The 17,617-nt window shown below is 45.7% G+C and overlaps 1 protein-coding gene across 6 annotated transcripts in view; it reads right to left on the bottom strand.

The window, feature by feature from the left end:
* Positions 1-17,380, bottom strand: part of ADAM22 (ADAM metallopeptidase domain 22) — a 419,533-nt gene extending 402,153 nt beyond the window's left edge. For 2 of the 6 annotated variants that reach the window (XM_073629694.1, XM_073629697.1), the window contains exon 1: positions 17,042-17,377. In XM_073629694.1, the coding sequence (XP_073485795.1) occupies positions 17,042-17,123 (82 nt within the window). In that variant the 5' untranslated portion in view covers positions 17,124-17,377. Of the gene's footprint in view, positions 1-17,041 lie in introns of all 6 variants that reach the window. The other 4 variants (XM_073629692.1, XM_073629695.1, XM_073629696.1 and 1 more) reach the window with 4 other exon arrangements.
* Positions 17,381-17,617: the final 237 nt, after the last annotated feature.

Raw genomic sequence — 17,617 nt, 5'->3', positions numbered from 1 at the left:
CCTCCCCAGCCACAGTAGACCTCCCCAGCCACAATAGACCTCCCCAGCCACAATAGACCATCCAGCACATCCCAGTAGCTCAGTGTGGGAGGAGGTGCCAGGTTTGTGTTCCCGCTGAAAAAAAAGAAAAAACCCTGTGTACTGGTCTTTTTATTTTATAGGAAGCCTCAAGGAGGGGGTCTGGGAGGCAGTATGGGGGTGACAGGAAAAGTGAAGACCTGTCTGAACCTTCAGCTGCCTGTATCTCTGGATTTACTAATGTTTTGACATGCAGTTTTCGATAGGCCTGGTTTGTTTCTGCAGTACTTTTTGAGGTGTTTTGCATTTTTGCACACGTGTTTTTTACGTGTTTTTTGATGCGTTTTGCTTTTTTATACTTTTTTTGGGGGGGCAATTTGTTGTTGGGCAGTTTAAAAAATGCGAAACCTGTCAAATGCACCAAAAACGCATATAAACGCACTACATGCTTTTCTGCAGTGTCTCCATTGAAGTCTATTGAACTAAAACGCAGCGTTTTGAGTCCCTGACCTTTTCTAAGAACGCAGAGGCTGAAATAAAGCATAGCTGTGAACATAGTTTAGTGTATGTGTGTCACCGGCGCAAAAACCACTTCTATATTAACCATATGTGTCAGGGTTGCTGCTTTCAAAAAAAACCCTTCATTAAGATGGGCTAAAAATACTGATTCAGTGTGTGTGAATGCGCTACCCCTATAGTAACCACCACTTGTTCTCTTCCTACTAATCTGAAAGAATCACTTACATAAAATAGAATACAAAATCATATGCATAATCTTATAACAAACAAAAAAAAATATAACCATATATTGTCCAGTACATAAAAAATCCTTCAAGCGTGCTGCCAAAAAAAAGTCCTTTAGTAATTAATTGTGACTGGCGTGCTCCTATGTTCCTTCAGTGATCATATGTGACTGAGTGAAAAACCTCCACCATTCAGATTGGCCACTCACCAGATGTTTAATAAAGATGAGCCTTTGGTTCATTCAAGGGATAACCACTCCACCTATGTAACTCTTGAGGCTGCTGGGAGTTTTTTCACATCAGGTGACCGGACGAGAACGGGAACGAGGCTTGGAGCGCAAGCCGAGCGTGGAGGCCGCAATACAACACCAGGCGGACCATGCAAACAGCCCATTACCCGTCCATAACTGCTGGATAAGCTTTGTGCCAGCTCGAGGGCACTTTTAAATGTGAGTTGATACTTTTCCTGTAATTTTAAATAAATAGTTCAAGCATATTGCGCTATGATCGTTTTTTATCCCTTATGCTCTCCAATGAGGAACATTGGAGTCCGAGTTTAGCCGGTGAGGAGAGTTACATATGTGGAGTGGTTATCCCTTGAATGAACCAAAGGCTCATCTTTATTAAACATCTGGTGAGTGGCCAATCTGAATGGTGGAGGTTTTTCACTCAGTCACATATGATCACTGAAGGAACATAGGAGCACGCCAGTCACAATTAATTACTAAAGGACTTTTTTTTGGCAGCACGCTTGAAGGATTTTTTATGTACTGGACAATATATGGTTATATTTTTTTTGTTTGTTATAAGATTATGCATATGATTTTGTATTCTATTTTATGTAAGTGATTCTTTCGGATTAGTAGGAAGAGAACAAGTGGTGGTTACTATAGGGGTAGCGCATTCACACACACTGAATCAATAGCTGTGAACATGTCCCATAGGAAACCACACTAGTTCACACTAGTGCGGTTCGTAGCTTCCCATGTTTGCTCAGGCACCACAGTCCATTCTGCTATGCTGCGTGAAACGCACAAAAAAGGTGCATGCACCTCTTTTTTTTTTTAAACGCAGCCGCAGGGAAACCACATGATCTTTTTGACCATGTGGTTTCTGTGCGGTTCCCGCACCAGCGATCGTGCTGCGGGCGGAGATGCCTGGGAGTGCCATTCAGAATGAATGGCAGCCCTGTCCGTCTTGTAAGAGCAGTGCGATTCGGCTACGGGTGGTTGCGGGTGCCGGAATCGATGCAATTCCTGCACCCGCAACTGGTGTGAGCTGAGCCTTAAGAATAATTGTCCTTTAGTCATTTCCCCTCACACCCCTAAATTCTTCCCACCTGGTCAAGTAGTTACCTTCCTCGTCGATCCAGCAATCTTCAATGTGTGGCCCTGTCCAGTGCCCCTTTGGCTTTTCAGGAAAAATGTCTTCTTAACATTTGGCTGCCCAAAGACCAGAGCACCTTTGCGATTCGGCACTGCGTCGCTTTAACTGACAATTGCGCAGTCGTGCGATATTGCTCCCAAACAAAATTGACATCCTGTTTTCCCCACAAATAGAGCTTCTATTAGGTGGTATTTGATCACATCTATGGTTTTTATTTTTTGCGCTATAAACAAAAAAATAGCGACAATTTTGAAAAAAACTCATTATTTTTTACATTTTGCTATAATAAATAACCCCAAAAAATGATATAAAAAAACATTTTTTTCCTCAGTTTAGGCCGATACGTATTCTTCTACATATTTTTGGTAAAAAAATTTTTTTTTTTAAATCGCAATAAGCGTTTAGTGATTGGTTTACGCAAAAGTTATAGCGTCTACAAAATAGGGAATAGTTTTATGGCATTTTTATTAATATATATATATATTTTTTTTACTAGTAATGGTGGCGATCAGTGATTTTTATCGTGACTGCGACATTATGGCGGACACATCGGACACTTAAGAGAAAGACCTGGCAGAGATGTTTTTGCTGGAAAGGCCTTTCCTGGAGACACATTAGAAAGTGATAAGGAATCTCTCCAAAAAGGAGGACTCCCTACTTAGAATGTTGCCACCGGAACACATGTCCCTCTATTCCTGTTCTACTGATAGCTGTAAAATTTCCAGCGACCTTCTGTCTGGTGACAACAATTACCAGGACAGATAAAGAGAGGATTTGGGAAAACCATGCATGCGCAGCTGTGCCAAGGGACTCTGCTGGGTCCCGAAGGCAATGTGCACATACATGTAATCAACTGCACGTCAAGAAAAAAAAAAGTGCTGCCCCACAGTGCAAAAAAAGTAGAACCACTTAAAAAGATCCAATTGTTGGGGGGAGGCTGGAGCCAGATACAAATAATTCGTTTTTTGGAGTGAAGTTCCACTTTCACTCTACTAATTGGTTTTAATTGCATATTTATTTGTAACAGGTTTTTAATTCTTATTAAGCACAAACAAAACTGACAAGATTATAAACTGACAAATGCACAGAGTAGCCCCGATCCTCTTCTTCTGGGTTCCCCTGCCGGTGTTCTGGGCTCCTCCCCCCTGCCAAATGCCCCATAGCAAGCCGTATGCTATGGGGACTCTTGTGCGTGCTTGCTCCTGGACCGCGCTCTGTGTGTCCATTGACACACACAGTGCAGCTCAGCCCCACCCCCTACTGTCTGCTCACGGGCTGTGGCAGACAGCAGCGAGAGCCAATGGCTGCACACAGAAAGTTTTTAACCTCAGTGCAGAGAATGCATTAGGGGAAAAAACCTTTTACTTTTCATCCACTTTAAAGTGGAACTTCAGTCATTTTTTCAACTTTCCATCTATTGAATCTTCTGCCCTTGTTGTTTTAACTTTGGATAATAAAACTTTTTTTTTCTGCCAGTAAATACCTTATACAGCCCACTTCCTGTTTCTTGTCTGGTCATTAGCCTAGGCTTATGAAATCATGCACAGCTCTCTCTCTCTCACTCTCAAGAGTTTGCCAGGAAGGGAGGGGGGATGAGTTATAAGAGGGCCAATGAGAGCCTCTGTGTGTTTGTGTAAATCCAGGAAGTGAACAGGCAGCAGCTTCAGCTGCCCACAGTTAAAATGGTTGCAGCCAGACTCAGTGGAGAGAGATTTCTGCAGCATATTTGGCAAGCACAGAATCACAATATATATAAAATAATATGCAAAGTGGTTGGAGAGAAGCTTCAGAATGGCTAAGATGTTTTTATTACAAATTATGTGAGCAGACTGCAATTCCTCTTTAACTTTACTATTATTTGTTATTTTTGTAATGTCTTACTTCAGTTAGAAACTTTTAAATTTGTTGCAGCACCTGGTTTGAAACGTAAACATTGTACCAAAAGAGTATCACTGCATACAGGCGGGGGGGGGGGGGGGGGGGGGGGGGAGGGGGACAGCTCTCATGTACACTTTTCAGCCAGGTATTTATATGTCTAGCTTGAGTTCTACTTTCATTATTTTTTCTGCCTGCAGATGTCATCTCCATTCATATATTTTTTTTTATGACAACAGAGAAGTGTAGCACCCTCCTAGTAAGGCTGCTAGGTAAATTAAATTTTTTGGCTCCTGCTGTAATCATGGGAGCAATAATTGTTTGGTTTGACTTGTTCAGGGCTTCACAGGCTGGGAGTTTGATTGCTTCCCCCTGCCTCTAGAAGAAGTTTCTGGAGCTTAGGCTAGGTTCATACTTCTGCGTGTGACTTTAGGTGCAGGAATTGCTGCAGTTCCCGCAACCACCCGCAGTGAAAATGCACTGCTCTGCAAAAGCGTGCAGGGCTGCCATTCATTCCGAATGTCACCCCCCATACGCTTGAGCGGGCATACACATGTAGTATCTCACAAAAGTGAGTACACCCCTCACATTTTTGTAAATATTTTATTATATCTTTTCATGTGACAACACTGAAGAAATGACACTTTGCCACAATGTAGTAGTGAGTGTACAGCTTGTATAACAGTGTAAATTTGCTGTCCCCTCAAAATAACTCAACACACAGCCATTAATGTCTAAACCGCTGGCAACAAAAGTGAGTACACCCCTAAGTGAAAATGTCCAAATTGGGCCCAATTAGCCATTTTACCTCCCCGGTGTCATGTGACTCGTTAGTGTTACAAGGTCTCAGGTGTGAATTGGGAGCAGGTGTGTTAAATTTGGTGTTATCGCTCTCACTCTCTCATACTGGTCACTGGAAGTTTAACATGGCACCTCATGGCAAAGAACTCTCTGAGGATCTGAAAAAAAGAATTTTTGCTCTACATAAAGATGGCCTAGGCTATAAGAAGATTGCCAAGAGCCTGAAACTGAGCTGCAGCATGGTGGCCAAGACCATACAGCAGTTTAACAGGACAGGTTCCACTCAGAACAGGCCTCGCCATGGTGGACCAAAGAAGTTGAGTGTGCATGCTCAGCGTCATATGCAGAGGTTGTGTTTGGAAAATAGACATATGAGTGCTGCCAGCATTGCTGCAGAGGTTGAAGGGGTGGGGGGTCAGCCTGTCAATGCTTAGACCATATACCGCACACTGCATCAAATTGGTCTGCATGGCTGTCGTCCCAGAAGGACCCCTCTTCTAAAGATGATGCACAAGAAAGCCTGCAAACAGTTTGCTGAAGACAAACAGACTAAGGACATGGATTACTGGAACCATGTCCTGTTGTCTGATGAGACCAAGATAAACTTATTTGGTTCAGATGGTGTGAAGCGTGTGTGGCGGCAACCAAGTGAGGAGTACAAAGACAAGTGTGTCTTGTCTACAGTCAAGCATGGTGGTGGGAGTGTCATGGTCTGGGGCTGCATGAGTGCTGCCAGCCCTGGGGAGCTACAGTTCATTGAGGGAACCATGAATGCAAACATGTACTGTGACATACTGAAGCAAAGCATGGTCCCCTCCCTTCAGAGACTTGGCCTGCAGGGCAGCATTCCAACATGATAACGACCCCAAACACACCTCCAAGACGACCACTGCCTTGCTAAAGAAGCTGAGGGTAAAGGTGATGGACTGGCCAAGCATGTCTCCAGACCTAAACGCTATTGAGCATCTGTGGGGCATCCGCAAACGGAAGGTGGAGGAGTGCAAGGTCTCCAACATCCACCAGCTCCGTGATGTTGTCATGGAGGAGTGGAAGAGGACTCCAGTGGCAACCTGTGAAGCTCTGGTGAACTCCTTGCCCAAGAGGATTAAGGCAGTGCTGGAAAATAATGGTGGCCACACAAAATATTGGCACTTTTGGCCCAATTTGGACATTTTCACTTAGGGGTGTACTCACTTTTGTTGCCAGCGGTTTAGACATTAATGGCTGTGTGTTGAGTTATTTTGAGGGAACAGCACATTTACACTGTTATACAAGCTGTACACTCACTACATTGTAGCAACGTGTCATTTCTTCAGGGTCCCCAGAGAGCCCCCTCCTCACATCAGGGTCCCCAGAGAGCCCCCTACCTCAGGACCATGTGCTGCACACATGGTTAATATGCCACTAACTATGCCCACCATACACATCCTATATGGACTGTACACTGCCCACATGACATGCAGACTCCATGCAATACAAGTCACACACAGTCTATGCCCACAGCTCCCCATATACAAACATACACAGCCCAGGTGGAAGGTGCCAGGTACAGACTTCCTATGCCCACACTCCAAGCACCCAGCAGATGGCTGTCTGATTGGCTGCATTGCATACTAATTCCATTGAGAAAAGCTTTGCCAGGGGTTACCCCCCCCCCCATTTGCCCACATACAGGGTACACAGTACAAAGTTGCATCCCTCCATCCCATACTTGTGGCACAGGGCAGAGCGATGCAGCCCAGTATAGTCACAGCAGCCATATCCCAATGCTCCCTTCCAGAGGTTCCCCGTGTACCTAGCTGGTCTCTGCTCTGCTATGCGTCAGGCTCACACAGGAATGAGGACTGCACACTGGAATTTTCCACTCCGGCACTCGCGGAGGGGGAGGGCCATGGCATCAGTGCCTAGTAGGTGGAAGATCTCCCCCCTGCACAAATGGTATGGCCGGATATAGGCACAAGATGGCTCGGGGGGGAGGGTTCAGAGCACGCATCGGGGACACGGCTGTGATATGGTGGGCTGCCAGGGCTAATAGGGGGCCTGTTCTTTTTGGGCAGCTGGGCTTAAAAAAAAAAGTAGGGGCCTGGAGCTGCAGCTCCAATAGCCCCTATGTTAATCCGGCCCTGGCTACACCCGGTAAGAGACTCGGGGCTATGGGCCCCACATTCGGGGCTAAAGCCCCAGAAGCCACCCCCTAGCAACGCCACTGCCAGGAGACATTAGCCAGTTCAGAAAAAATGGCCGACGTTCGGTCAGTGTGTAAGGCAGCAGGTCCTACAGAAGCTGGCTGTTTGGCCGGCTTCTGTCGGACAAACATGCTGGAAAACAGCAGCCGAACGGCTCCCAATTAGCACTGTCAGTCAATGGCGGAGAGCACTGATCAGCGTGTTCTGGCGGGGGTCTGTCCCTCTGTTAGAACACAACAGCTCAGCAGGGGAAATCGCTGTACAGTGCCGCTGGGTTGAACTGAAAAACACTCATAGTGTGTACCATGCTTTAGGCTAGCTGTGAGGTCGGCCAGGGTGCCCTCCTCAAATGGCGCTTTTCACTGTCTCCAAGTACTTGCCTACTAACTTGGAACATTTCATCTGACATACCTTCCCCCTTCCCCTGCATTTCTCATGTGCAGCTTATCCTTGACAAGGACAGAGAAAAATGCCATTTGGTAAAGCAGCCATAGCCTGAAAAAATGTGTTGTCGGCCAGCAGTTGAGGGAGGAAAGGTGCCTTGTCCAACCTCACAGCTAAGCCTCAGAAGATGGGACAAAGTCCCCTGGGGAAATGCATCACAACTTACTGGCTTATTGTTCTGCTTCTCCCTCCCCGAGTCTGAGCTCTTCTGTACACAGACTACAAGAGGTTGATACAAAGTCTGTTTCAGGTACATTTCTTTCATTTATTTAAAAATGCATTTAATTTGGATAGAGACGATTGGGACGATATTTGGGGGGCCCCATTTCAATGTCTATTTTCTATTAGAGATCGTCTGATCCTGTATACATTTCTGCATACAATCCATCTTACTCCAGCTAGGTTAGCTAGGATGTTTGGAAGCCACCATTTTATATGTTGGAGATGTTCTGCACCTCTTACAAACTTCATGCACATTTTTTGGGATTGTCCACATATCAAGCCCTACTGGCAAGACATAGCAAAGTGTATCCGGTCGGTCACATCCCTTTCAGTCCCCCTTACGGTTGAAGTATGCCTGTTGAGCTTGGTTGAGCCCTTGGCTACCACTAGGGCTATACGAACTCTTCTCACCCTCCTGCTGTTCTACGCCAAAAAACAGATTATCCTCTCATGGAAGAAATCTACTGCCCCAACTTTGGCTTCTTGGAAGTCCCTGGTCAACAAGGCAATCCCTTTTTACAAGGCAACCTATTTGAGTAGGGAGGTTGGGGCCAAATTTGACAAGGTGTGGGGAGGCTGGATGGCATCCACAGGCACGGTTTCAGATTAGACCCACAGGCAACTTGGCAGGTGGTCCTTGTTATAGATTCATAAGCAGGAGGATTGAGTTCCTGAGGTGGTGGGTGATTTTGAAGTGAATACATTATAAAGTTATAATTTACTGAAGGTTTTATGGTCATTACTTCTGATGAGGTGGAGGGTGGGGGGGGTTTAGAAATGTAATACATATATCATCTCCTCTGGTTGACGGGGGGCGTCATTGACTCAGCGGACTATATATCTGCCTCCTTCGGAGGCTCAAAGACTGTGCATATTTTGTATGGGCAAATGTGGACCGTGTTGAGGGGGGGGGTTTGGGTTTTTTTTTTGAAGATTACAACTCAATGTGACCTGGTTGTTTGTTGCCGCGATGCGCGGCTTAATGTTGTATGTCTGTACTATAAATCTTAATAAAAAGTAATTTGGAAAGAAAAAATGCATTTAATGGTGTTTGCATGAGTACAGAGCAGCATTAACTTCTGTCTATTGTATCTGCCCTGAGTTTGATTTTATATATATATATATATATATATATATATATACACAAAGACGGAAGCATTTTTTGCAGGCTAAACAGATAGCAATTTAATAAAGTGGAATTATTGTTAAAAATGTTCCCTCCCTCCTCCTCCTACCTATCCTGCCTAACATAGTTAAAACGATCTGTATACTTATCATTTTTAAATCTGCACTGGAGCGCTCGACAAAAGCTGTGTGTTCTGAGAGCCATGACGTCAGCCAATGGGGCTCCAATGGGAAAGCTGTTGTCGGTGCTTCCTCCTCTCCCCTGCAGCCACCGCTCACTAATACAGGAAACCTGGAGCTGCTAAATCAGGTGACCGGAGCAGAAGAAGTTAACAACTTCCCAACCGCACTATAAGTTCCCACTATATGGGAGCACAGTTAACCCCCTGATCACCCCCTAGTGTTAACCCCTTCCCTGCCAGTGACATTTTTACAGTAATCAGTGCATTTTTATAGCACTGATCGCTGTATAAATGCCAATGGTCCCAAAAATGTGTCAAAAGTGTTCGATGTGTCCGCTATAATGTCGCAGATCGCTGCCATTACTAGTAAAAAAAAATAATAATAAAAATGCCATAAATCTATCCCCTATTTTGTAGACACTATAACTTTTGCGCAAACCAATCAATATACGTAATTTTTTTTTTTTTACCAAAAATATGTTGAAGAATACACAGTGGCCTAAACTGAGAAAAAAATGGCTTTTTTTTTTTTTTTAAATGGGGATATTTATTATAGCAAAAAGTACTAAATATTGTGTTTTTTGTTTTTTTTTTTCAAAATTGATGCTATTTTTTTGTTTATAGCACAAAAAATAAAAACTGCAGAGATGGTCAAATACCACCAAATGAAAGCTCTATTTGTGGGAAAAAAAGGACAATTTTGTTTGGATGCAACATTGCACGACCGCTCAATTGTCAGTTAAAGCGACGCAGTGCCAAATCGCAAAAAATGGCCTGGTCATTCAGCCGCCAAATCTTCTGGGGCTGAAGTGGTTAAAAGACTCATTGGTGATTAGATACCACCAAAAGAAAGCTCTATCTGTCTAAAAAAAAATGATAAAAATGTAATTTGGGTACAGTGTTCTTATTCAGAGTGCAACAGCGCTAAAGGCTGAAAATTGCCCTTGGGCAGGAAGAGGGTGAAAGTGCCCGGTATTGAAGTGGTTAAATTGTGACTAAAGGCAACACTTTTTTTTTTTTGTATAGAGTGGAGAGGGATTAGAACTCTTGACATCTTTTATTGCTGTCTGTGCCCCCATAAGGGAGATTCACCCTCTCTATTTGTCCTGTTTACAATTATCATTGAAAGTGAAAGTAAAAGTAATTTCCACATTTCGGGCTGGCACCAAAACACTAGTAAAAAAAAAAAAAAAAAAAAAAAAAAAAAAAGGTTTTGCCTTTAGTTCCACTTTAAAAATAGGTAAGTACACACATCCTTTTTATACAGGTTAGGCAGGAAAGGTAGGAGGAGGGGAAGGGAACATTTTTAAGAAGAGTCATAGGCTTTTCTTCCTTTTTAAGAACCAAGGGCATTTCTGTGACAAGGCATGGATTGATGGACCAAACAGCATTCCCCTAATGCCCCGTACACACGGTCGGACATTGATCGGACATTCCGACAACAAAATCCATGGATTTTTTCCGACGGATGTTGGCTCAAACTTGTCTTGCATACACACGGTCACACAAAGTTGTCGGAAAATCCGATCGTTCTGAACGCGCTTCCTTTATCTGGCCCTTGAGGCACGCTTTCCCCCCACTGAAATGAGGCCCTATTCCTCCTACTGACCCCAACAACGGGGCAATAATTCCTGCACTGGCACTACTAATGGGGGACTATCCCTTCCACTGACACCAAAGCCCCCTTAAAGTCTTACCCGCTTGCCAACCGCCCTATAGCAGATTTACATAACGGACAATCTTTATCAGACGACTCTTGTTTCTAGACCAAAATCTTAGAAACCATTGACTCTCTAACGTGGAACTACACAGAAGCAGGAATTATGCTAAGATAGAAAGTTGAAGTGGGAGTAAACTCCCATGGTTGCTTTTTACCTATAGGTAAGCCTATTAATAAGGCTCACCGATAGGTACAGTAAATATCTCCTAACCGTGCACTGTTTAGGAGATATTTACTGGTGAATGGGCCGGTGACATCACCGGCGCATGACCGTGCCGTTCCTTCAGAGTCCTGTGCCATGAATCGCGGCTCGCAGGAGTGACGTCATCGCGCTGCCAATCAGACGGCTGGAGGAAGTGAACCCAGGAGGAAGACCGTGTAAAGATGGAAGCTCTGTCAGCGCACCGCTGGAGGGCTATGTTTTAAAGTGGTGTTCCACCCCAAAAAAAAATTAAAAGCCACTAGCTACACATACTGCAGCTGCTGGCTTTTAACAATAGGACACTTACCTGTCCTGAAGTCCCGCGATGTTGGCACCGCAGATGATGTTTCCATCAGCTGTCGGGTGCTGCCGCCGCCATTGCGGGTAAGGGTACCCGACAGTTTAGCCTTACGGCTTCACGCCGGGAACCCTACTGCACATGCGCGAGGCCCCGCTCCTCTCTCCTACTGGCCCGGCGACAGTGAGAGGAGGAGGGAGCCCCGCTGTGATGTCACGGGCCGCGGCCTGGAGTCCCCGGAAGTGGGAACAGAATACCTGTCGAAGACAGGTATCCTGCCTGTCCCCCCCCCCCAAAAGGTGCCAATTGTGGCACCAGAGGGGGAAAGGAGACAAATGAGCAGAAGTCCACTTTTGGGTGGAACTCCGCTTTAAGGTACATTTCACATGATGTGCTAGTATGCAATGCATACTAGCACATTATAACTTTGCCTTGCAGGTTTAAAAAAAAAAAAAAAGTTTACTACCGCTTTAAAGAGTACTTTTTTATTTTATTTTTTTTAAAGGCTTCCTTCCCATCTTGGTCACATGACCAAAAACCCTTAGTATTCGGCCATATGACCCCCTGTTCAAAATTAAAAGATACCTGTGCGCTGATCACCTGCTACACCATGGATCGTATACTGTAGGTAAGTGTCTAGGTATATGGGCAGTGCTGGAGGGAGCACAGAGGAGCATTTTCTCCATAAAAGTTACATATTTCAGTCCTTCCCTTTTTTAAAGTTTTTGTACGGCCACATTTACTGAACATCTGTGATTACAGCCAGCAGCAAATTCCTGTGGCAGGAAATAATGGAAACTTAATTTTATTTATTTGTTTCTTTTAACGGTAATTCTATGTTGTCATTGCACATGATACCGTTCCAAAGAAAAAGCCATGGAACCGCATTCTAAATGTCTCCAAAATAAATGCAAATTGGCCTGTGATGCCTTTGACAAATGCCTTGTGGGAAATCAAACTGCATGCTGGGAGCCAAAGGTTTTTTATTCTCTTTGTAAAACACTTTTAACTGAAATGCATGGGGAATGTGTTGGACAAAGATGGCAACTCAAAGGCATCTGATGTCTTTTAAATAACACACATGCCTTTCCATACATTGCTTACTATGGGATGCTTTTGTTTCAAATACAGTAATACCTTGGATTATGAGCATAATTCGTTCCAGGAGAATGCTTGTAATCCAAAGCACTCGTATAGCAAAGCGAGTTTCCCCATAGGAAATAATGGAAACTCAAATAATCCGTTCCACAGCCACTGCTGGTCTATGCAGTACCGCATGTGGCCAGAGGTGCGGGGAGTGCCGGAGACACTCGGAAACACTTGGAGAGGCTCGGAGACACTGAGTGTCTCCGAGTGTTTCCGAGTGTCACCAGCGCCCCCGCACCCCTGGTCAAATGGGGGTACTGCACACCCCAGCAGCTTAAATTCTGCTCGTCTTGCGAGACAACGCTCGCAAAGCGAGTCAGGATTTCTTTTACAAAATAGCTCGTATTGCGAAACGCTCGTGAATCGCGTTACTTGCAATCCGATGTTCTACTGTAATAGTTAAATCGGTAGTAAATGTGGAGAAAAAAAACTCCCAAAACTCTCCCTGCAAGGTAAAGGAATAATGTGCTAGCATACATTGCATACTAGCACAGTATGCAAGACGTACCTTGAACGGAAGCCCTCCAGCGGCGCGCTGTCACTGCTGCAGAGGCTTCCACCTTCACCCGTTCTTTCTGCCCGGTTCGCGGGCTGCGGCTGCTTGAATGGCCCAGCCACGATGACGTCACTCACGCATGTGCATGGGAGTCGCTGCCGCGGAACAGAGCTTTAACCACTTGCTTACTGGGCACCTAAACCCCCCCCTCCTGTCCAGACCAATTTTCATCTTTTAGCGCTGTCATACTTTGAATGACAATTGCGCAGTCATAAAACACTGTACCCAAATTAAATCATTTTTTTCCCACAAATAGAGTTTTCTTTTGGTGGTATTTGATCACCTCTGGGTTTTTTATTTTTTGTTAAAAAATTAAAAAAGGCAGATTTAAAAAAAAAAAAAATACAAAACCGTTTTATATTTTGTTAATAAATTTTGCAAACGGGACATTTTTCTCCTTCATTGACGTACGCTGATGAGGCTACACTGATGGGCACCGATAGGCTGCACTGATGGGCACCGATAGGCTGCACTGATGGGCACTGATAAGGCGGCACTGATGGGCACTAATAGGCAGCACTGGTGGGCACTGATATGGTGGCACTGGTGGGCACTGATAAGGTGGCACTGGTGAGCGCTGATGGGTGGCACTGAAGGGCATTGATAGGTGACACTGAAGGGCACTAATAGGTGGCACTGATAGCTGGCACTGATGGGTGGCAGTGATGGGCACTAATCGGCACTGGTAGGTGACACTGGTAGGCAGCACTGCTAGGTGGCACTGATGAGGCTGTGATTGGCACCACTGGTGGGCATTGATAGGTGGCACTTGTGGGCACTGATAGGTGGCACTGATTGCTGGCAATTACTACTGTGGGCACTGATTGGGGGCACTGTGAGCACTGATTTGTGGCACTGGCAGGTGGCACTCGCAGGCGGTACTTGTGGGCACATATGAGGCAGCTTCGCCTCTTCCTCTTCGGGACCGATGTCCCTTCAAACAGAAGACGGCGATCGGCTTATTTTCTTCTCACGCTGTTAGCGTGAGAAGAAAAAAAAAAACGATTACCGATCCTCTGTTTACATTATGTGATCAGCTATCATTGTCTGACAGCTGATCACATGGTAAGGGGCTGGGATCGGCCCCTTACTTGGATCTGTGATCACCCAAGTCTCATTGACTCAGGTGATCACAGCGCGCGCCGCGCTCCCCCTTTAGGGGGGGCGTGGCCAGCTTTGAAAGGGGAGGACGTCAATAGACGTCCTCCCGGCAAAGCTGATCCGTGCTGTAGCCGTCATTCGGCTATAGCGCGGATCTGAACAAGTTAAAGGAAATGCGCCAGTAAGGTCACCAGCTGCTGCTCACTAGAATATCTCCTGAACGATGCATGTTTAGAAGATATTCATTTTACCTTTTCAATTTACCTTTATTATAAGGTTACCTGTAGGTAAAAATAACCATAGAGAGTTTATTACCACTTTAAAGCAGATAAAAACCTTTGCTAACGTCTTACATAATTTTAAAGCTGAACTGCAGGAAAAGTAAAAATGCTCCATTGCAGCCGGGTTGTGGCCGCACTGCAAGGGTTAATTGTTCGTTCCAGTCTAGGGGAATTTGAAGAGCACTTTTATTTACCTAATCCTCCGCTCCCACAGAGCTACAAGACTGGCCCCCACAGCTTCTTCTCCCCTATGCCCTGGTGGTCTAAGGTCCTCTGACGTCATGAAGATCAATGCAGAGCCCAATGCCCTGCACTGGATGTGAGGACACCAAGGGCCGGAACCTGGGGAAGAGTTGCCTGCTAGGATAATGAAGGATATGGTAAGTAAAAAGGCTGTTCCTGAGACATAAACGAGCAGTTAACCCTTGCAGTGCGGTCACAGTCCCACCACAAGGGAGGACTTCTATTTTTCTTTTTTGGAGTTGGATATTAACATGTTATGTTATTTCAATAGTAATTTTCCATCTTTTGTAAATCGGCATCAAAATAACACCTAGTGATCCGGCCGTAATGGACCTTGCTCAGGCACTTCCTGTTATGAGGTGACAACACTCTGTTCCTGTCTCCCAACTATGCTCCTGCATTGCCACCCTGTCACATGGTCATTTCTACACACATTACACAGGCATAGTCCGCTGCTGTCACCATTAGGAAACCCACCCTCGGAAATCCCATGCTGTCTGGAGAGTATGCAGAAAGAAAGTAGCTCCAAAGGGGCTATGGAGATCAAAGCATAATTGGATAAAAATAGGTGAAAATTATTAAAAAAAAAAAAAAAAAAAAGAAAATCATTTGTGAAAAAAGGCTAGGGAGATCAGAAACTGAAAAGGATGAATAGGTGAAAACAAGAATATTGATTTAAAAAAGGCAATTATTTATGATATGCATTGAAATGTCATTCAGTAGGGTTTACACCCACTTTTAACATTGTTTACTATAGAATGCATTTGTTAACATTCAAACTACTAAAAAATTAGGCCTTTTAAGTAATTCAATAGCCCATTTTTTCTCATCGCCTTCCCCCCTAGCACATAAAGGGTTAATGGATCCTTTAAACACAACGCTTTATGTAGGCAGCGGCTGGGCACCCTGTAACACTTGGCCTTGTGATAGGGTGCTGGATGATGACCCCCAGCCAGAGATACCCCAGTCCTGGCTTTGTTTGGGGGGGGGGGGCCTGAAAAAAGTGGGTCCCTCCAACTGAACCTCTGATCATCTCCTTGACCATCTACACCTCTGATCACCATCTACACCTCTGTTCATCTCCCCGACCATCTAGACCTCTGATCACACCCCTGATCATCTCCACCTCTGATCACTCCCCTGACCATCTACACCTCTGATCGCCCCCCTGACCATCTACACCTCTGATCGCCCCCCTGACCATCTACACCTCTGATCGCCCCCCTGACCATCTACACCTCTGATCGCCCCCCTGACCATCTACACCTCTGATCGCCCCCCTGACCATCTACACCTCTGATCACCTACACCTCTGATCGCCCCCTGACCATCTACACCTCTGATCACCCCCCTGACCATCTACACCTCTGATCACTGCCCTGACCATCTCCCTTACTGACCATCTACATCTCTGATCATCTCCCTGACCATCTGCAGCTCTAATTATCCCCATGACCATCTCCCTTTACTGGCCATCTACATCTCTGATCATCTCCCTGACCATCTACATCTCTTATCATCCCCCTGACAGTCTACAGCTCAGGACATCTCTCTGGCCATCTCCAACTCCGGTCAGGACCCTGACCATCTACACCTTTCCTCACCTCCCTGACCATCTACACCTCTGATCACCCCCTGACCATCTACACCTCTGATCACCTCCCTGACCATCTACACCTTTCATCACCTCCCTGACCATCTACACCTCTGATCACCTACACCTCTGATCGCCCCCTGACCATCTACACCTCTGATCACCCCCCTGACCATCTACACCTCTGATCACCCCCCTGACCATCTACACCTCTGATCACCGCCCTGACCATCTCCCTTACTGACCATCTACATCTCTGATCATCTCCCTGACCATCTGCAGCTCTAATTATCCCCATGACCATCTCCCTTTACTGACCATCTACATCTCTGATCATCTCCCTGACCATCTACATCTCTAATCATCCCCCTGACGGTCTACAGCTCAGGACATCTCTCTGGCCATCTCCAACTCTGGTCAGGACCCTGACCATCTACACCTTTCCTCACCTCCCTGACCATCTACACCTCTGATCACCCCCTGACCATCTACACCTCTGATCACCCCCTGACCATCTACACCTCTTATCACCCCCCTGACCATCTACACCTCTTATCACCCCCCTGACCATCTACACCTCTTATCACCCCCCTGACCATCTACACATCTGATTATCCCCATGACTATCTTTACCTCCAATCATCCCTCTGACCATCTACACCTTTGGCCATCCCTGTAAACATTTACACCTCTGATTGATCACCCCCTGACTATCTATGCCTCTGATCATCTTCCTAACCATCTGCAATGACAAGGATGCTGCCTGCAGGTCAGTGATGAGATGCTGTTTGCTAGCAGCAGCAACATCTATCTCTGCAGGGAAATGAGAGGAGGGGAAGGAAGGCAGCTATCCCCCTTGCATGGGATGAGATGGCGCATCCAGCCGCAAAGGCTTCTAGCAAGGCACTGTTGGCTTACCTGGCTGGATGCTGGCATGGACCACATAGACGCATCCAATCACACAGCAGATCCATGGAGCCCAGCAGGCTGCAGACTGCATGGCTGCCTGTTATCCGGGCATGTGTCTAGCAGCAATCAGAGCGATGTCCTCATGGTACTGCTGGGGTCCCCCTGCTGCCAGTCACACAGAGTGCTGCATTGTGTCCTCCTGGCTTCCATTAGTGTGTGTGCTTGTGCTTTTACTGCATTGGGTGGTTAGATGGGGATGTGAGTGCTCAAGCACCTCCCAGGTCTCCTCATCCACATGCACAGCCACATCCTAAGATACATGAGAAGAAGCCCTGCATAGCCTGCCTCCTTCCAGGGAGCACCCTGGGAAATGTAGTCTATTCTTACTCATGCTGGCCTTTCTGCAGCTGAGGTTGTCACAGCACGCACCATCCATCCATCCATCCATCCATCCCTGGCAGCTCACAGGGCTGCTTTATAGAACCACCAGCTTTATTGCACTGAACAAAGGAGATGATTGCTAAACAAAGACATCGCCAGCTGCATATCTTCAGATTATGATCTTTATTATATACAAAGTATCAA

This window comes from Aquarana catesbeiana, linkage group LG05, assembly GCF_042186555.1.
Source record: "Aquarana catesbeiana isolate 2022-GZ linkage group LG05, ASM4218655v1, whole genome shotgun sequence".
NCBI lineage: Eukaryota > Metazoa > Chordata > Amphibia > Anura > Ranidae > Aquarana > Aquarana catesbeiana.
Note: the sequence above shows the minus strand (reverse complement) of the source record. Positions and strands in the feature narration are given on the sequence as shown.